This window comes from Dromaius novaehollandiae, chromosome 3 (assembly GCF_036370855.1).
Source record: "Dromaius novaehollandiae isolate bDroNov1 chromosome 3, bDroNov1.hap1, whole genome shotgun sequence".
Classification (NCBI taxonomy): Eukaryota; Metazoa; Chordata; class Aves; order Casuariiformes; family Dromaiidae; genus Dromaius; species Dromaius novaehollandiae.
This window is the reverse complement of record NC_088100.1, coordinates 89,600,523-89,622,595: the sequence shown is the minus strand read 5'-3', so window position 1 is coordinate 89,622,595 and position 22,073 is coordinate 89,600,523. Positions and strand designations below refer to the sequence as shown.

The following is a 22,073-nucleotide window of genomic DNA, read 5'->3' as shown; positions in this document are numbered from 1 at the left end:
CATACACAAATAGATCTGTTTTAAAAACACCCTTGTTGAGTTCTCCCTAAGATGACTTTTGTCCCATGTAAAGACATAACACCCCCCTCCCCCCCCATTTAACATTTTTAGGAAGGTTTTGGTGGGAGTGACACTCTAAGAAGATAAAAAGCCAGGCCTCTGCCATCATCTCAACAGGTGACAGATCAAGTTGCAGTTAAGGATAAGCAAAAAGTTAGTAAAGCCTACTGAAACTGAGAACTGCAGAGACCAGTTATAAGAAGGGGTGCTTTACAGCCTGATAACCAACAAACTACACAAAGAATCTCAGACATATTTAGGGCAGATGTTCTCTTTAATCATTAGTTGTAAAGAATTTTCTTCAATGAATAGGTGTTAAACCCAAAAGGTAACACTAAAAAAAAGTTATGCTAGGCATTTCATATGATATTGTGCTTAAAAAAGGGACCTTAAAATTTTCTTGTGTGCGTGTGTCCTACTCAAAGGGGAAAATACAACTGCAAGAACAGCATACCTCACTGGCAGACATATTCTTCACCTGTTCTGGTTTTAGTTCTGTAAACAAAACAAACAAACAAAAAAAAGATCAGTGAGCTTCATAAGAAAACTTTAAGCACTTCTGACAACTAAAGCACATTAAAAGCAACTCAAATCTGAAAAAACCTACAGCTACAAATGGTCTCTCTCTGCCTTATCATATTCCATCTACATTCAGTCTCTTCTCTCTGCAAAACCACAAAGTAATCCATCTGGCATTCTGTTCATCAGTAGAGTTTTCTCTCCTTCAGTCAAAATAGGTCCACTTTTATACTTTGTGGGTTCAATGCTTCCAGAGGTGGCATTGTTAAAACACAAAAAAAAGGACTGTACAAAAAGAAAGATCATCATATCACCTACTGCTAATCCTCAAGGCAAGTTAGTGGGAGTCTTCCAGCATACTCATGCAGTATTGTGCATATTACTTAAGCCGCCTGGACAGAAAGGTCCGTGGTCCTTCCTCCCCATTTATCAGCTCCCCAGCCAGTCCGCTCTCACTTCACATCACCACAGATGCAGTACACAGTAGTAGAAAAACTACTTTCTTCCTCCTGAAGCATGGAGAACGGTAACCAAGCCTAACAGCTTCCCTCCACCATTGTATTCCTGGAACCCACAACTCCACTCTCCTCCTCCAAAATATGCAAATTTCTACTCCGCACACTTTCATGAAACAGAAAGGTAGTATCAGCCAAACATACAGAAGTAAAATCAGGCAGGACACAAAAACTTGCATCTTGTCATAAGCAGTACTGGTGGGACTTAAATCATTTCAGTGTTCTCCAGCATGTCACATATTTCTACTTCTAATAGTGTTATAGTATCAGCCCATCATTATCCCAGCAGACTTTTTGTTCTGTGGGTACAAGAAAAAAAAGTCTAGGAAGTGTCAGCAAGGCTGACACTAAGAACATGCTAGACATATGGAAGTCAGAAACAGGCAGAAGTAGTAGGAGGTCACACAACATTTTACAGGTTTTTCAAAATGGACTTGCACATGAAGTAATATGTCAGCAAAGTAAAGCCTGCTTAGCTAAATGTATATATTATTAATTCAGCCATTCTAAATAAACATTTTCAAAGTCTTCAGGAGATGACTCTTGTGAGAGCCATTTATTACAGTGCTGTTTCCCAATTCTCATGCAGGATTTTGGGACATGTGCCTTACTATTTCGACAGCTAAAAGTAGCTATTTAAGAAAGTGTGTAAAAAAAAAGTAACATATAAGCATCTGCTTTCAAAGAATGTAGTGCATGGGTAAAACCACATTCTACAGGATTTTGAAAAAAACCCCATCCACCCCACACACCTCCTCCCCCTTGAATCTTTTAAAAGGGCGTTACAACAACTGATTTACACATAATACAAGGGTATTACAGAATCCTTCTGCCTGACTGCCTTTAATACCTTTGTCAGGATAATATATCTGAAAATAGAAAACAGGCATCAAGTCTTCACAGTCTTTTCACAAAAATCATTCTGCTGATCCCTACTCAATATAACCAGCTCCTTTAGAAGTGGCTACTGTAGGCTAAATAATTAGTGAAACAGAACAAAGGATTTTTTTTTTTTTTTTAAATAAAGAAGCAAAATCTTGTCTTGCAAAGCTGGAAATGTCACAGGGAGAACAAAGATAGGTAAAACTCTAAGTCATAATTATCATCTGAATCCCAGTCTGGTATTAAGCAGCTTCAGAAATAAGAAGTCATGCCATTCAAACCACACCCTCTCCCCCTCTGCCCCCCCTCCCCCTCCCAAAAAAACGGTCAGGATGACTTCTGTTTTGGTACTTCCTTCCAGCGGACTTGAAAGAACTGCTCAGTTTATAAAGCAAGTAATGCAGTCAAAGACTGCTATTCAAGCAATACTTTAGACAGAACTGAAACTAGCCTAGGACAGGTGCAATAATGAGAAAAAGCACACAAATCAATGAAAAACAGTTCATCCTACCTACCTTCCTTTTAAGCCACACAAAAAGTGTCTTTTTAATGGTACATAGTGAAATGCTGAAGGATTTTGTATAGAATAAAGCTTATACAAGATGCTATTATTAAGAACAGACCATATGGAGATCCAAGCTAACAGCTTAATTTCAGAGGTTTAAGACTTGTAAAGATGCAGGAAAATACAACATACAAATATCAAGGGCACTGATTTTTTTTCCAAATTATATAAAAAGCTACACACAGCTTACCTCGAATGGGACCTAGTGCTGCATCCTTTGCTAATGCAGTCAAATCACTTCCAGAGTATCCATCTGTCATTCTTTGTGAAGAGAAGGGATTGGAAAAGAAAAATAAATAAATAAAAGTAAGGAAGCAAAAAAGAAAGTGTTTAGTCTCTTCACTTTAATGGCAGATGATTAAAATGTTACTTCATCAACAAGAAATACCACTATCTGTCATTCTGCAATTTTAATACATCAGAGGTGCGTTTGACATAAGTGATTTCTATTTAGAAGTCTTTTCCAGATTAAATTTAAATATAATACTTAAGTCCTACGTAATATGCTAGGAAAGGTAAAAAGATAGCAACCTACGAGGATCTGTAGATGAAAACTAATCTCAACCATATTACTGTTTCTATTATAAAAATGCCCTACCATTAGTCATCATTTGTCATAGGTTAATATAACAGTAGAAACTCAACTGTCCTGTATTCTTTCAGCCCGATCAATGCAATTAGAATCAAATACCACATGCACTTGCTATGATTAAATTACATGATCAGTTTTCTGACCAAAACAAACAATATGCAGTTTCAGTTGACTCTGGAGCCAGAAAAAGTGAAAATAGAAATATTATTACAAATTGAACAGGATTATCTGAATTTGAAAATAAATAATAGTTTCACAGTGTGCCATTTACAGAAAGTCATAGCAGAGTGCAACATTCTACTTTTCTAAAAGAGTAACTACAAACCTAAAAAAAGATGCAGCACCGCTTTACTTAGCAGGTTACAATACAGACAGCATTACTTCTGGTGGAAAGGCTTGCTTTTTTTTTTTAATCGTGTTGAAAGTTTGGTAACACATAGCCTCTTAAAGCACTTGGCAGGCTTCTCGGAGTGTGGCTTTCATCAACTGTGAGCTTTTCAGAATTTGCAGTCTGCATTTTATCAGAGTACTGAAAGAGTCTATAGTTTACACATGGAAAACAGGTCTCTTAATACTGCTAGGTCTGACTCACTAACTGATTCCAAAGTTAAGATCAAAGCCTAAAACTGGAAATGCTAACAACTGAGAACAAAGTGAGGGACTTGACATGGCTGCAACAGCCTGAGCCACAGCCTCAGTACTTATCTGCAGAAGCCTAAACATTTTTCACATTTAGCTTCAAATAAGAATGATTATATTTCAGCTTGGAAATGAAATAAGAGTGGTAAAGTCCTTATTCAGAAAAATTGGGTTCTGTAATTCGGAGGGTGGATGAGTACACGTCAGACACGTTTGAGTTAGTTTTCTGTTTGTGACCTATACCAAAAATCAGGTAAGATTCTAAAGCTTTATTTCATTCAGACAGACAGTGTTTGTATACTTTCAGAACAATGATGACAAATGCCATGTGATAGTTCTTCAGAGTGCCTAAACAGCAACTCTTCAGCTGGGTTTAGCTTAAGATAGCTGTTCTTTAAAGAATAGGTGGTTTATTACATATTATTTAAATTTTCATAGTGATGGTGGTTGTTTAATTTGTCAATGATCTGTTTAGACTCTCACACACGAGGATCTGGCAATGGTAGTGGATAATAACTTGTATATTCAAAGTTCAATTGATAAAAAAAAAGAAAAAGAAAAACCACCATAAGTGAACTGAAAGCAAGATAAATTGTGTTATCTATTGTTTCCTCACAATATCACAGGCAGACATATAGATTATCCAAATTCTCAGAATCATGAGGAAGAAATCAAAGCAAGGACCCCTGCTCTGTGGGAGCTTTTTTAGATTTATTTTCCAAATTAACCAACAAAACACTTTAATATTAAAGAAGTTCTCCAATGAAATAAGAAGTCACCAATAAATACTACCGAAATTTGCAAAAAGTGGAAGTACGGATTACCTGAAGAAAAACTTAACAAAAAAAGCCCAGCCTTCTAGAACAGTGGCTGGTTACAGCAAAAGATGCATTGCTCAGTCTCCTAGAGATAACTGATTCCATCATAGTGTTTAGAAAAAGTTGTGGAGGGGGAGAGTTCACAAAATAATGAAGTATGTTAAATACTAATCTCTCTCTAACCAAAAGAAAGATGGCAGATGAAAAGTGCCCTCAACTTTGGTATTTTGGATAAACTCTTCCAAAATTATGTGCTTAAGTTGCACTTGTAATTTGGTGCATAAATCTGGATTTAGAATTGAAATCACTGTCTTTTTCCTTCAGTTAGCTATTACAGCAGCCTACACACAGCCTGAGCTAGCTTCCTTCAAGTACAAGAGGATTCCTTCATTTGGATTATACATCAAATTTCTGTAATGCTACTAACACAAAGAAATGGACAAATACCACATCCAGCAGTGCATTCACTTCTATACAATCTTCCATACTTCTTCCATGTTCCACAAATGGACCAAGAGACTGAACTACAGCCACTTAAACATTTTTGATATCTCACATTCAGTTTTCTTCCTTCCTTCCTGCCCTAGGCACTTTACCTACTTTTTAGTCTAGCTTTCTTCATATCCATTACAAATACTGTGTGGGAAAAGCAGGTATTTAATCCAAGGATGATACACAGTAGCACTGTATCAATCTTAATAATGAAAAACATAAAAACAGCTTAGTGTTCCACAATAGGAAGGGCATTTAACCAATGTTTTTCCAATCAAATATAAAACATTAGTTAAGATACTGGAAAGAATCTAACCAATGCTTGCTAGTCTATGCTGGTAATACCTTTAAAAAACCCAGCAACAGACAAGCAGGGAAGAAAAAAAAAAAGTTGTTTCTTTTCTTATTCAGAATATATGCCAAGTGGAAAATTGGTACTGTCTTTTGGCATCTGGGAAGAGAGCTGCCTTTCCTGGGACACAGGTGGGGAGAAACATCTCACTCCCTCCTCAGAACGTAAGAGAAGCACCAAGGAATATGTTTCAACAATAGACCTGAGCAGGAGAGGAGGGGAGGCAAAAAACCCACACCCATTTATATAAAAGCATATGGGAACCACGCTTCCATATGGCCTAACAGGAAAACACTTTTCTGATGTCTTCTAATGTCTTCCCAAAATGCATGCAATTCATTCTCAGTAAGTTTTATCACCATCTGTTGATTAACATTAGTTATATTCAGAACTAATAAAATAATCTGAATTAATGCAGTAGAAGAGTATATTTAAAGTTATGAAGTACTCACCTAGCTAGTTGTGCCAGCTCTTTTTGGGTCAATGGACTTCCTTGCTTGCTTAAGAGATTTTTTAGCAAAATCAATCTTGTCTGAAAAGAAGATGTGTTTATCAGATGAAAAGGTCATTGTTATGATATACGTTTTAAATTCTATTGCAACAACAGAACTACGTGTTTGTCAGGTTAGGTTTTGGGCCTCACTCTGGTATGAACTTGCCTATAAATCTTTTCATTAGACTGTACATTATTATCTCTTGAGAGGAAGAGAGATTTTAAAATAATCAGATTAAGGGTCCAGCTAGTTGTTAACAGGCACTAAATACTACACTAGAATCCTCATCAAAAGCCTTAATCTGATACTCAGCTGAAGAACACTACTTTAAGAAAGCTACTTTCATCTTTTCCAATAAACATTCTCTCTAATCAGCCAAGCCTGCTCCTGCAAGCCCTACTCCAGACTTGTCTGTGCCTGCTGGTGTATAAACAATGCCTCATTAACCAAGAAATATGGAGAAGTTACTACCAGATTTACTACTAGTAAGCATATCAAAATGTAACAGCTTAAGACAGTCATGAGAATTAAAGCGCAGTGTATATGGTCAAGCTGAGTCAGCAGTTAATTCACAAGACTGTTAGTTGTAATCATCCAGCAGGGCAAGTTAAGCACAGCCTATAAAATATAGTTTATTGTATTTTAGAAAATTGATCTTGAACTGAAGAAAATGCATGCAAACCAATACTTACTTCCTCATTTGGTAAAGATACATACACCCGTTTGGTGAATCGTCTTAAAAAAACAGAACAAAAAAGATTATCAGTCAGAAATGGTTAGGAAAAAAGAGAAACAAAAATGCTAGAATGGTCTTAGAAAACAACTTTCAAACTGTAGCCTCTCGCCATTAGGTGAGGCATTTGAACTGGATACGATATGGATTAGTGGCAAAAAAACCAACTATGTTCACAGCAAATATTGAGTATGAAATCATAGGATTTATAATAGACATTACTCTTATTAATCCCATTACAGTGGACACATGAAAGCAAGAAGCAGCTGAGATTGTTGTTGCCTACTGTTTCTTCTCAGTAGGCTAAGTCAGATAGCAATGGAGTCTGAAGTGTATGCGACAACCTTCTCATTATCTGTACTTGCATTAAGTAACTGTATTATGTGGTTATACTCTTCTACCCATTAGAATGGCAAAGGTTTTTCTAGGGAGTACTATCTGTGGCCAAGCTACCACATTTCTGTAGTCCACACAGAGACGATGTTTGGTTTGATAAATATGTGAAAGTTTCACTTATATCAAATTCTACAGAACACCACAACATATTTATATTTTAAAAAAATAAACAACATGCATGAGCTGCTAGTGACACCTTACTCTTGACAAGGTCATGAAGCTCTTTCCAGATAGGAAACCCTCCAAAGGCAGAAATATCTTTCCTGACTATCAGCAACAAAATGAAGCATCTCTTCACTGTACAAAACAGGTCTTTAGAATTTTTTTGTTTGTTCACAGTGTTGACATGCCTATTTTCCTCAATCAAGAATAAAGAGAGAAGCAAGTATGAGAACTTGTTGCAAAGAACTCCTAAAGGCAAATCTATCACAAGTGCATGGGACACGCCACTGTATGCATGTAATTGCACAAGTCCAATATTCAGAGAGGAGCAATACTAGATTTCATTGGTCAAACTTCTTCCTTTAGCCTGCCATTAAGATACAAATAATAAAAGCAGCAATGCATAAGATAAAAGGGTTATGAAATGTTGACTTGGTCTCACCAGGCACCACTGTTTCAGACAATTCCAAGGTCATCAGGCTTGTGTGTAGGTATCCCAAAAGAAGAGAGGGGCACCTCTTTGAGAAGCTAAATTTAACGCTGCTAAACAACTTTTGCCACATAGTCCAAAATTTAAAATAACCAGACACTAAGCATCAGAACCTGCTGTTCACAATAAACATCATATTCTTGTATTCAAACAAAGCAAGAGACATTTTGATACCTGAGAACAGCATCATCAAGCTCCTGTGGCCTGTTGGTTGCTCCCATCACTAGTATTCTGTCCTCTCCAGAAGATTGTACCTATAACATAGGAGGGCAGCGTCTGGTTTATATCAAGTAGTAATGCAGCAAAACAAGTTAAAGACTTGACACGCTTTCAGTGCATTGATGGAATCTCACTGTAAAATACTCTCATTTGTTATGCTTTTTAACTACAAATTAAGAAAAAGTTTATAACCTATATTTACTTCCTTCGCCATGCCCCCAGAGCACAAGTGTTGCTCTGCAATTACATTTTGCAATGTTGGAGAACACAAACTGCAAAAACACTCAAAAGTTAAGTCATCCAGAAATCGTTACATTTAAAAAAGCAAGACTTTTTGTTGTTGTGGGTTTTAACACCTAACATTGTTTTGAAGCCTACAAAGAATAAGGAAAGCAAAACTTTGGACTAAGGCGCAGCCAGAACCACTAAACCACATCAGAAATCCATCTGATATAGGTCTTGCCAAAAGCTGGTAATCAAAATGAGTAGTTATTCAACAGTATACTGACACAGATTTTTGTCTCCAATTCACTCAGTTGGGAGACTTGGTTTATATCCAAGATTATGAAGGCTTACAGCTTCCGAACTACAGAGAAAACATTAGGATATAGAGACTTTTCATCATGCACCTGGTGTCAAATCCCTCATGGACTTGCTATGAAATGGACTTGCTGAAATGTTCTTTTACTTTGCCAGAGTGAAGATATGCACTTCACCAAAACATGCCCTTGCAAACAAGGATTTAACTCTGAGCAATCCACAAGTATCCCCTTTGCCCCGTGAGAACATTTGTTCTCACAGCTCCTTTATTATTTCTATTCGTTATCCTTTTTTCTCTTCTTTTTCCAAGCAGTCTTTCAACCTACCATTTCAGCTCAACTCCAAGTTACTGGCTGTTACCTTTCACTCTAGACTGATTTTTCCAGAATACGATAGTTAGCAGGTGAAAAATGAACTGCAATAAAAAAGCTATTTGCCCACCAAGAAAAAAAAAAAAAAAAAAGAACGAGACAGAGCTAAGCCTGAACAGCCAAATCCTATTTGTGCTTCATTTGCAGCTTGTACTGATACCTAGCACATTAGCCAATTCAGCTAAATCAAACAATACCCGAGACTAGATACTTACACCATCAAATTCTATTAAAAATTCTGTTTTTAGACGTCTACTAGCATCATGCTCACCCTCTCTTCTTTCACACAAAAGGCTATCAACTTCATCTGAAAAAACAGAGACAAATCTTAGTTAGGCTTGCAAGATCAAAGCCCTCATATTTGCCTAAGTTACTTTGCTAATACAGGACGCCACCAAGAGAGCTCAAATCATCATTCCCCAGGAGACAGACAGATCCTGGTAAAGTTAAAAAGCCTCTACAGTTTTCCAAATAGATTTTTCATGCTACCATGTGTTGTCCTTTAAATATATATTACCAACCATAGATAAGAGAAAAAAATCCTGCTAGATAATGAACTGCGTTCAGGACAAACAAACCCCATTTTCACATTTTAAGTTTAATACAGAAGTGGACTGACTCTGGAGAGGTAGTATAGCATGTGTGGTTTTGAGGGCATTTCTTCTGGTTATTAACACCAACTCAGTAAGAGAACAGAAATCTAACACACTGTCTATATGGAACTACTGATTAGCTTGCCAGTTATTACTGAGACTGGGACACCTTTCTTCCTCTGGACTGCAGAATTACCCCCAAAAGTTTACTTGACTCTAAGAAAATCTAAAAGTTTAATAAAATACACAGGAAGTCAACAGCATTTAAGGTCTTACCTATAAAAATTATAGAAGGCTGAAGTTCTCTGGCTACTGCAAATAGAGCACGCACCAGTTTCTCCCCTTCACCCACCTAAGACAACAATAAATTGTTTTTGTGGGAAATTTTTTTGACAGAGTTTATTACAAGAGAGCTAACATAAGGACACGTAGAAAGAGTTGCTTACAAACAGCAATGCTCAGTCCATTCTTATACTCTCAGATTACCACCATTTCTGTATCACATAAGGCAGCATTATTTCAGTCCCAAAAAAAAGCACTACAACTTTACCAGTGATAGCAGCTGGGACTTGAAGACAGTTTGGTGTCTATATATCAAAGGGAGCTTAGGCACTCACTTCCTTTACTTTTTCATGGGGAAGAAGAGACTCACAAGTACTCTTCTATGTGACAGCTACGGTCATCCTGAACTGAAAAAGCCCTTGACATTCAGGTATCACAGGCACAGAAGAAAATTTTGACTTCATCAGACACTTTTCTACAATTATGGGCAACCAGTGCACCAAGGACTCATCAGAAGTCCCTAATCCTCTTAAGCACCAATTATATTTGTGTTTTCAGATTAACATGATTTACAGCTGCTACTTACATATTTTGAAGTTAGGCTTGCTGCACTTATATTAAAGAAAGTAGCATTTGATTCTGCTGCAACTGCTTTGGCCTGGAAGGAAAAAAAAGAACACTTTCTAAATGTCAGATTGAAGATAGGTTGTTTTCTTTGGAAACAGTTTAAAATAGATTTCACATAAATGCACACTGCATGAAAAAAGCAAACAGCCATACTGACAGTTCTGCTAAATCAAAACCCTACATGGGTATATTCCCATACACCCTCTGAATTCTTCTAAACTCAGTACTGAAATGTGCCTTCATTCTCAAAGGTCAAAAGCACACTTGTATGTTGCATATACTGAAGAATACAATGTTATCCACTGATTACTATTTGAAGACTGTTGAGACTGTTTGCAAACAGGTATTTCAGATTATGATTTTCAAACCTGCAAACCTTTCTGCTTTTGATGCTGTCACTCATGTCCTGATTGATGATAGAAAAAACCTTTTCCTTCAAAGGAATACCTTGTAAATGTTACAGAAAACTTCTATACCAGCCACTTACAAATAGGAATGGTTAAGTAGTCCAACCACTAGAGACTCCCTTTTATTTTTCTAATCACAATGCCATAGCCAACTACAACTTGCTTACTGAAGAATACAAGTCTCCAACTCCTCTCAAAAATGTATTGAGTAGACATTTAAAACAGTAAAAATTCATTTAGTGTAATAATTTAGTTGGATCAAACTACATTAACAATTTTACCCTTCTTCTCACCCTATCTTTACAAAGGCTGTTTTCAGAGAAAAGCTGGGAAAAAGAATCAGTTCAGCCAAAACACTTGCAAATACTACCCTCATAACAGTTTCATCATATTTAAGATTTAGTTAAAAAACCTATATGACCAGGGAATCATAAATTTTAGTGATTAGCCATTATGCTCCAGTAGTCATAACAGATGATCCTAAGTGAGCTGCAGCATTCAGGCTCACGTGCTTCTGAGCTGACCCAGCTCTACTATGAGCCAAGGGACCGTGCAGCTGCACCCACATCATGTGATACGGGAAGACCGCAACGCTCCCGGCTGCTGCACAGTCTTTTCACTCTGGTTCCCTGAACCTGGCACATGTGGCCCAGAAAAGAAGCCAGACAGTCCTAGAGGACTTACGTTTCTTGCACAGCACTGTGGAAAAAAGATGGAAACCCCTTTCTTGCTACTGTGCTGCCTTTCCAGTTCCAAAAAATGCCTGCGCTTCTAGTATATTTTAGTGGATAGCAGACTATTTTGATGTACGCAATTTACCATGGTACTTTCTCTAGAAAGAGAAACTTGGATTTACTAATTTAAGTTTTAAAATATTATTTGAGATATTAAAAGAGAATTAATTCAAGAACAGCTTAGCAGCTTACTCCCCCCCAAAAAAAGAAACCACTCACAGTTAAGAACAATTTTGTATTTTCAAATTAAATTGAAATTGTAACACAAATCCAGAAAGAGTTTGTAGTTCATTATTACAACACCCATATTTATTACAAAGAATCTTTTCACTGTTAAGAGACTGGAAGTACCAAGTTAAAGAATCTCATCTCAGTGCCACTGACCACAACTGTTTCAACGTCACCTTCATCCCTCCATAGTGGGGAATTCCCCCGTGTAAGCAACAGTAAGCTTACCCTGACCTCTTCAGAGTTGAGAAAATTCTCCAGTGTTGCGATGCAGTTTAGACTTTTGAGAATGTAAGCAAAATGTACCAAAAAGATGAGCATTCAGACATGTGCACACACACGTTTCTTTACAACGCACACAGACATAGGAGGTAGCTCCAAAAATAGCTCCAATCTCATTTACAGCATAATGTGCAAGCATTGCTCTGACAAGCTTCCCCCCTGAAACAGAAGATACCGACTTCTTCCATAAAATAAATTGTTTCAAGAACAGTTATGTATGAAAAGCCATCTACTTATTAGCATTTGCTCAGAACCATGCAACATAAAACACTGCTGAAAAACACTAAAGTTCAGAGACACTGAAGGCCACCATTCATGGTTGTATCTCATGCACATCAACTCATGCATGCAGTAGTTCTCACCAACATTGTCTTCCCATTTCCTGGTGGGCCAAACAGCAACAGCCCACGTGCAGGAGCTCGAAGTCCTGTAAATAACTGAAAAATACACAATAAATTACCTTCAAAGAGTTAAACTGTTACAAACCTAGTCTATGTTCACTTGGACTTATTACTTGGCCTCATGTTAGTAAGTTTTCATAAAACTATTTAATAAAAAGCAGAATAAGATTTTTTTATACCAAAGAAATCCTAAAATCTCTTCCAAGGCCTTGCCAGCATTAACAGCCACTAACTGAACTGGTTCTTAGAATCATGATTTGCTTCAACCAGGTGTGCTTAGAGAAGAAAAATAAATTACTCCGGGAAGGGGGCGGGGGGAAGCAACAACGACCACCACCACCAGAAATGTTTTTGATTTACCTTTGTAAGAAAATGTCTTAAGATTGAGGTGTGGCTCACTAAATAGCATTGGTAGCAATAGTAACAGTACCACAAATGTACAGGCTCTTAGAGATTCATACTTGCTATCACTAACTTGAGCTAATGCACACATCACTATTGTTTCCCCACACACTAGTTAATTTAAGCCATGATCATTCTGTGCATACATGTACTGTGAAAGGAGAGTAAAACACCATAAACATATGCCTCAAGGCAGACCAGTCTATCAAGTTTAAAGCATCAAATTCAAGTTAAAAAAAAAGTAGCACACGCATGCACACACAAGTGTAGGACAGAACTCAGAGCAGCAATGTCCCTATTAACTCCATATGGAAGAAAAAGTTCCATCTTCCTCGATTCTTTTTTCAATGAAACATTAGACTTAAGTTTTGGCCCAAAACTATTTGAAATATTACTTAATTACTACCTACTTCCTCCAAATTCCCTTTTAACACTGCTAAACTCCACCCTCTCATTTTGCATTGTATTTCTTTGACACAGTATAAAATTGCACCAATCATATCTGGCATTACGGCAACCAAATCTACGAACTTTCATTGAATGCATCTCTTCCATTTTTTTGTAGTCTGTTATCCCCAGTGCTTTATCTTAGCACTTTCTGGAGAGTTTTACAGTTCCATTTATGGAGCTCATGCTTACCACTCCACTTTAGCTTCCAATAATTCGTTAGCATAAAATTGGAATATTCAAGAACCACTGATATAAACCATGTCTAAATACCATTGTCAGAAAGACTGCATTACAAGTTTACCCTGTCTGTGAGATGATAAACTTGCATTTTTTCTAGTATTCCATCTTTCACAACATTTTGGCTATGCCTGATCCCCAAAACAGTTATCAACATGATTTTTTGCTCTAATACATACCACTTACGCTCAAAATTCATTGCAGGATTTTAACCTGAATAGTTACACTACTCAAGTGTTTCTGCTTCCATGTTACACTATCACATACATCTCCTGCCTGACTCATCTGTTTGAAATCATTCTTTGGAAGCTTCGTCATCTTCAAGTACTCCAGACCAGATCTTAAACTCACTCTCACTTTTGTCTTTCCCTAAATAGTTCAGCTGCAACTGCCATTTATTATTGAGACATAAAACTTTAAAACTTTTTCTTAACACACTACTTATACTTAACATGTGGTCTGAACTAATAGTTACCATTTTATTAGCATCTTATTCCTGAAACAGTTGCAATTATGTTTTTAAGGCAATGATTTCTATCCATTCACCTCAGTTCTTGCTCTCCTACAAAAATATCATTAATTGGTTTGTTTAAATTTAAGTTTGGGACCCAGAAGTCCATTGCAGTTAACACTGAAGTAGCATTTAATTGAATAAATATTCCCCTATTGTTACCACATCTGTTATGTTCTTTCATAAAAAAAGAAAACTTGAACTGTTTTCTTCTAGGGAAGAGAGTTTAAAAATTTGCAGGTTTCTCTGTTATTGTTATATCTCAAACTATCCCAAGGTCAGGCCTATTGATAGCTACAAAATTAAGGAAAAGTCCTTACTGAAACTATCAACTATTACCTGAAGAGCCATAACTATTCCAAACTTCACATTTCAAGAACTTTCCCACTGAGCTCATTGTAGAAGTGTTACTAAAGGATGAACTTGACATCCTAAAGCACTTTAATAACATTGAGACACTAGAATGACATTTTCCTTCTGTATGAGAATACCAGAACACACATATTTGATGAAAACAAAGCTTTGGCATCAGGCCTAGTATTTCTGTGATGCTATACCAGGTTTGGGTTTCTTTCTGTCACCTTTCAAAGGCAGAAACTGTATTAAAATGAAACTGGAAGATCACAAAGCAACTCCAATCACCAGCCAGCATCAGCATCCACCTCTCTTTCTCTCTCTCTCTCTCTCTCTCTCTCTCTCTCTCTCTCTCTCTCACACACACACACACACACACACACACACACACACACACACACACCCCTTCACTCCCACTCCTGCGTTCAGTTTTTGCAAAAGTTTCTAGCAAGTCCATCATCTTCAGAAGATAACAAATTAAAAAAACCCACACCAATGGCTCACAAAATTCCACTGTGATGCAGATCAGACCTGAGCCTAGCAGAAGCCTGAATAACCAATTTCCATCAAGCCCAATAAAAATTAAATCCACCCCCACGTTACACACCTGAACATACTTGCTTGCTCACTACCACACTTCTGTTGTGAACAGCCTGTTCAGAATATCTGAACACCCACACAGAGAATGTGACCACAATACCCATTTAATACTTTCCATCAAATTATATCATAACTTACTTATACAATCTGTTTCACTTTTCCAATTCTGAGCTCTGTCTCAGAAACTTCCATCCAAAGTTGGCTGAATAGCTTATCATGTGGAACAGCCAGGCTCAGTAATTTGTTTGTTTTTGTTTCTAAAAAAAGCTATCACCTCAGTTACCTTTTCCTACATTGACTAACCAGAAGACTAAGAATTTCATGGTAGTATTTTAACACACATGTTCTTTGTCCTCCTTTTTCAGGAAGACTGTCACCACACAGCTATTTAAAGCAATCATATGCAGCACAGACAGGATTCAAGAATCATCACTTCATGTGTGAAGTACAATACATTTTTTTGATTTTAATCACAGAAGGACAACAATACTCAATTGCTTACCTCAGGTCTAAGAGAAGGAAGGATAACAATTTCTTGCAAAGCTTGCTTAGCCAGTTCCTGCCCAGCAATATCATCAAATTTGACAGCTGGCCCACTAACAAAGAAATGGAATACTAATTAGCCTAACAATGAGATACTCTTTTTTGGCTGCAGCTGACTAGTTTAATGTATCTGACTATTTACACAGAACCATTTTGGAGCAAACTACAATTTATTATGCTACCCATTTCACAACATAAGCATTTTTGATTTGACTTTTCATTCTTTTAGCCAAGTAACAATTTAAAAAGCCTATTTTCATTCCAAGAGGAACAAGATTGTATTGAATGAAAAACAAATTCAAGAAGGTACCTGAGTATCAGCATAGAAGAACCCACTTTTCTTCAGACTTACCTATCAACAATTTCATTCAGGATGAGATTAGCAAGATTACTGTCCACATTTCTAAATATCTTCATGTCTTTCTTTTTTCGAGCAGCAGTGGTAGGAGTTGAAGGCTTATTTGTTCTGCTATTTTTAGGAGCAGCCTTGGGGGGGGGGGAGGAGGGAAAAAAAGCATTTGATATGTGTAAAGCGTATCGTTAACAAAATTTCTTCTACACTCCATTTTACCCTGTAAAATCTAATGTATTAACAAATACCAGATATTCTTATAGTGTATTTTACTACAAATCACACTATTATATTCAGCCATAGATACAGCATGTTATGCTCCGGTAGTAAATTGTCTTTTGTTTATTATTAAAATCAGATTTATAAAGAAAATTAATTTTATTTAAGGTATACACCAAAAATGACAGACAGTCACAGATTCCCAAAACATATAAGCAAAAGCATCAACTGCTGTAACATTCTGATAACAGGCCCCTTAAATGCCCTCATATTATAGCAGCAATAACATTTAATCAAGTTTATGCTCTTTTTCTGTCAATTTTTCCTCATCTTTGTTCTACCTTGCTGGTATGGGAAGGAGAGATAGGGAGAGGAATGGAAAAAAGGAGCAAAAGAATTGCAGCATTTTTCTGCCTTATTAGTACAGGACTTAATTTTATATTTCAATCACAATCCAACCATAGTTAGCCTTCCAGCATGCTCACAGTGCAACCTGTGCAGACATACTTTGGTTGTGAAAGGACACATGGGAAACACTCTACAGTTCTTGAGTAAAACCTACTTCCTGTATCATTTATACACTAGGAAAAATATCTATCTTTACCCTAGTTAAGTCTTCCTCAGTTTCCCATGCAGATTTCAAAACAAAGTATTACATTCACTACTACCATTACAGTTATATGTCATCTTTTTCACTTTCTGGTTTCTAAAATTCACTCCGTAGCTTAGTCTAGAGCGCATCGGCCTAAAAATTTAGTTTTTATATTACGAAAACATATACTGTAGCATTGTAGTGGTATGATAACAAAAGTAAATGCAGTAAATCCAGAGTTTGTTCAGGATTTTGCATGAAATGTCCAATCATATACAGGTATATCTATCCTCAGCATACCTTGTGAGTTGAAGTTGCAGGATTAGTTGCTGGTCTAGATACAGAAGAAGCCGATATCCCACTGTAGCTAGGTGTTCTATGGTGACCTGAAAGGCCTGTGGATCCAGTTTTTGCAACAGTTTTTGAACGGGGAAGGGAATTACTCGTGTGTGTTAATGGATCCTTCTTTTTCGGAACCGCTCCACTCTCTACAAAGAAAACCAATGCCATGAGAAAATTTTTAGCAATCATACTAACTAGCACTCATACTTTTATCATCAATCCCAACCTGAAGATAACATTGTTCATGCATGTGGTGTAGAATTAAAATAACATAGGCTCTATACAGAGGTTTACAGTACTTTCAAGGAGATATTAGCTGTAGCTTTCTGCTAAAGTAAGTTTTGATTTTTTTTAAGCGCTCTCAAAACCTACAGCTATCTTACAAATGCTGGAGAAGTCTAATTAAAGCCCTGTAACAAGGGAAGAACACCTTCTGTTACTTGAGAGGAGCAGACAGAACAGACCAAAATATTATTTCCCCCAGAACTTCTGAAAATGATTATTATAATAAATGCCCAAATTTCAATCCACTAGATTCAGAGCATCCATTCCCTAAGTGATGTTAGTAGGCTTGCTACTTCGGACACTAGCTAACAATTTATCAAGCATCTTCCACGCACAGAAGCTTTACTGAGGCATTTTAGTTTGGGAAAACTAAAAACTATAACTGGAAGCAACTATTGGAAGCATTTTGCTTACAACTTTGTTTCAATTCAGAAATCTCAAAGGGTACGTAAATTCTGAACGAGTAGCTCTGCAGCAGCTTACCTTCCTACTTTCAAAATTAGTCTTAAAACATTACAACATGAAATTCGAACAACGCTTGGCATTTCACTCACACTGACTCCAATTCACCTCCATATTGGAGCAGCAAAGTCTCAGGTTTGGTGACTGAAATAGTTTAACACAGTGGCCACAGGTGATAAAACTAAAAAAGGCCATTTTGATCAAGAGGAAATGAAGTAGGCAGCACTTGATTTCTGCATTCTCCATAAGGGTCACAGAGAAATAAAGTTCATTGGCTCAGACCTGGCAAACGTAATGCATCAGGACACAGACTAGCGGTAAGGACACCCTTTAGCAAGCATACAGGTTGGTCACGTTAGTTAACAATTACAGCACAGCACCAGAATGGTTTGTGTGTTGTGCAAATACAGTACTGAAGGCTGTATTTTGAAGTATTGTTGGCTGAAATGGAAGCTGTAAATAATGCCTTATTTTATATCCTTATAAAAAGGATTAAGGAGCCTTTTGATTAGGTAGACAGCTAAAGCCTCAGAGTTAAGGAAGCTCAAGATGGACTTCAGCTACAAGTTTCTTTAATAAGATTTTAAAAATAGACAACTCAAACAATGGGCCAGAGAATGCCAATTTTTAAGCAGATTAAAGCTTTTATGAAGCATTTTTACTTTACGAAATTGTAGCTCAGGGAAAAAATACTTGCAGGTAGAAAACCTCATCATTTGGAAAGCTGTATTTAAAAATTCAAGTAGGAATACTTCAGTGAAACAGTATCACTAAACTGAACACCTATATTTACTCTACTCTTTAGAAGAGTTAACTAATTTCTACCATGTTTTAAGACTCCTTAAATATTAAAAAAATACCCTACATACTCTGAGGAGCAAATCCTTACACAGCCTGCAGTTATCCATGTGATGACTAGTTTGCCTAAGAAGCTTCCAAAACAAGTAGGTACACAGCCCTTCTTCAGTCACAAAGCTACCCCTTTTAAGAAGTTACAGAAGTTCTGCAGGGGCCATCATAAACAACGCAGATGTATCAACATGCAAAACGAGGGAACTTGAAGAATACAAGCAACTGCATCATAGCTGTAAAATGTTTGTTGTAAAGACAGCCATCTGACCGAATCACTCAGATAACCACAGCTGGTAAGTTTACTTAACATTCCTGCAGAGTAATTTCCAAATCAAAAAAACTCTTCAACTTAAGTTTACTTTTTAACTTTTCAAAGTCAAAAAGCAGCATATCCATCTATTAAAAGACCTAGCTATCCAACCCTGACTTGTCCAATCAAAATACAACATTCACATTTTATTTTTCAGCCTCATTTGCATGGTTGGCTTAAAGACAACATGGGAAGACTTCAAAAAGCAAAATATTTTTTCCCCAACTCCTTCAACCTAACATGTTGCTGAATTATCAGCCTTTTCCAAAATAATCTCTGTCTATTAAGAAGGATACATACATAGATAGTAATTTTGAGTATCATAAAATTGCACAGGTAAGGAATATTTCAGGAAGCTGGAAATACAGGGAGAACATAAAGGGAAAATAGAGAGGTTTAAAAAGCAAATTACAATTCAGTCTAGCTGAACCTCCAGGAATCAAGACCACTAAGTTTATGTATACTCTGTGGTCAATCCGGACGAGTAGCACAGAAAGAAAGAAGTGCAAATGAATCAGCTCAACAGGGAGATTTCATTAGTTATACAAATTCTCAATGAAGCAGCAAATATAAAATAAAGAATTTGATCAAACTGTTAAAAATGAAAGTTTATCTGAAGTCTACCTATTTAAAGTATGAAAAATTTCTTTTTAGAAACACAGATATGGTTCATTCAATATAGAATGACAGTTCCTACTGTTTCCTTTTAACTTATATTTTGCTGTAATAAATGCAAAACCCTCAGAACACACATTTCTTATTTATCTGTATTTGTCATCTACATAGCCCTAAGACTGAAAATTTGTCACGAGTGGCCAAAACTTATGTGATATTTCTAGTGGCCTTTTGCCAATTTTCTTATTGTTTTATATAAATACTGAGGAAGTGTCTAGCAGATGTGCTAATCACAAAAGAGACCGTGGTTTTTCAAATATATTCAAGACACTGAAGAATTCAGTAGTCTATTTCATATACTTAAAGGACAGTAATATGGGCTTGATCATTCTGATTTTATTCTCTAATTCTTGACTGGACTGGTTAATTTACTCTAAAGCTTCTAGTTAACACCATTAGAACATAAACAAAAAATAGCTATCTGGTCCAAAGAGCATCCCTGCAACTTTAATTTGGTACTTAGGTATATACACATCACAAATAGATGATGATCAAGCAGGCAGCAAAAACTTGTCTGAGGTTTTCTATTGGTTAAATTAAGATAAGTTACAGACATATGCGCCTGATTCCAGACTCCATTGCAGAAAGAAGTGTTAAAATGCATTGTCTTTAAAGACAGTTAAGTATAGTGAAAGCAAAGTAAGGATATGTTCCATCAGCCTTAAGAGAAATTTGATTATCCTAAGCACCTGGGAATAAAGAAACAATCGAGGAAACAATCGAGAAAACAATTCTTCGCCCATGTGCATTTTAAGCACACAGCTCTAGCAGCATCCTTTGTGTTTCTAAAAGCAAAGTGATGATCTCTTGATTTGTACATTGAAAACTGAATAAGACAGGTCTTAAAAAAAAAGTTTATGCTGTTTTATAACTTCTTAAACATCAAAAAAGTTTTAAATCAAAATTAGCAGCAGCAGCTCCAGTGCTGCAGAACAGTTTCCAGCCTTTATTGTCAAAACCTAAAGATCAGCAGTGCATATTGCTTAGAAATTCCTTACATATGCCTATTTATAACAGATATAAATAACTTTTCTTAGTCACATCGTGACTAACTGCTTAGCTATACATTTCCTGCAAACATCACATAATAAACTACATCTACCAATTGCCAGACCAATAGTTATTCAGGATCAACATTCATTATAGCTTCAAATTAATAATTCCTTCAATTATTACATTCAGATTACTTGAATGCACCAAGTGGAATATAACTCCTTTATAGAAAGCTTCAAAAACTAACAAGAGCCTGTTCTGCATTTTGCACGAAAGTGTAGCTAAACAGATCAGAGATATAGTTTTCCTTCCTAAACTGACAGAGCCATGTGAGTAAAACATCTACTGTTGTCAAATTATGGTGTTAAAATGGACGTTATATTACTACTTGTTTTTCCATTTGGGAAATGCCAAAAAAGGGGGGGGGAAAAAAAAAAACACACCACACATATACCACCACATCTTTGTATTAATAGTCAAATTTTTGCAACCAGAAGGACATTGGCCACTATATCCCTATCATTAGAGGCATGCCAGCAAATCCTTCTGAGTACAAATTGAGCTAAAATGATTATACAGTACTAATGTGCTAAGAAAGTGCAATATAAGGCTTTCTCTGATTGCATATTATGCTGAGATTTAATGCTGAATGTGAAATGATATACTGGAACTACTGTAATAGACTGGCATAAAGATATCTTCTTCCCCATCTATTAAAAACAGACGGACCCACACAATGTAAAGGAGAATATGCATGTCTGAAGAAAAAAATCCGGTAAATTGCTTTGCATCTAATCTAAAACAACTATGAGAACAAGAGTGACAAATATTAAAAAAAATACATTCTCCAAAATAAAGTTTGGGGTCAAGTCTACTTGTTACTACTCTTTTAAGACAAGTTGCTGTGCAAGTCTCCTGTAACTCAAGGCTAGGTTCTACCCCTTATAATGAAGTTTTATATAACCCCATCATATACATTTTCAAATGGAACAAAATGTGTAGCTGTTCAAGTTAGAAAACTATGAATGAGAAAGACAGGGATAGGTAGTCACTTATGCTAGAAACAGCAAACAGGTGGCTCTGAAAGGTTAATACAAATGCTATCTTGAGAAAAAAAATCTCAAATTTAGTGATTTGGAAATATAAAAATTATGCAACATAGCTGTGAGAAAGTCAGACAGACATAAGATGCAAAAAAGTCTTTAAGGAGTTTGGGCTTTAATGGCAACTGACAGAGAGAAAAACATTTGCATTTTAACCATCCTGCAAAAAAGGCCCTTTCTTGACATTAAAATCATGAATGACCATATCTCAACACTTCATAAAAACCAAGGTTTTTATTAAAAACCCAACTTGATCAGGCAATAGTGCAGATGATAATTTATTGACATTTAAAACAAACAAACAAAAAACCCTTAAATTTACCTAGAGCCCTGCAGCTCTGTACCACTGTAGTCTATCTCTTCAATTACAACAACCTTCTTACAAGCTGATTTTGTAT

At 36.4% G+C, this 22,073-nt stretch overlaps 1 protein-coding gene across 6 annotated transcripts in view; it reads right to left on the bottom strand.

Moving 5' to 3' along the window:
• The window catches only part of SPAST (spastin), a 42,161-nt gene that overhangs the window by 6,529 nt on the left and 13,559 nt on the right, over positions 1-22,073 (bottom strand). For all 6 annotated transcript variants that reach the window (XM_026102571.2, XM_026102568.2, XM_026102570.2 and 3 more), the window contains 12 exons: positions 16,954-17,141; positions 15,843-15,976; positions 15,450-15,543; positions 12,355-12,429; positions 10,301-10,372; positions 9,709-9,784; positions 9,055-9,146; positions 7,884-7,963; positions 6,621-6,663; positions 5,887-5,966; positions 2,732-2,802; positions 515-555 (listed from right to left, as the gene is read on the bottom strand). In XM_026102571.2, the coding sequence (XP_025958356.1) occupies positions 515-555; positions 2,732-2,802; positions 5,887-5,966; positions 6,621-6,663; positions 7,884-7,963; positions 9,055-9,146; positions 9,709-9,784; positions 10,301-10,372; positions 12,355-12,429; positions 15,450-15,543; positions 15,843-15,976; positions 16,954-17,141 (1,046 nt within the window). The remainder of the gene's footprint in view (positions 1-514; positions 556-2,731; positions 2,803-5,886; positions 5,967-6,620; positions 6,664-7,883; positions 7,964-9,054; positions 9,147-9,708; positions 9,785-10,300; positions 10,373-12,354; positions 12,430-15,449; positions 15,544-15,842; positions 15,977-16,953; positions 17,142-22,073) is intronic.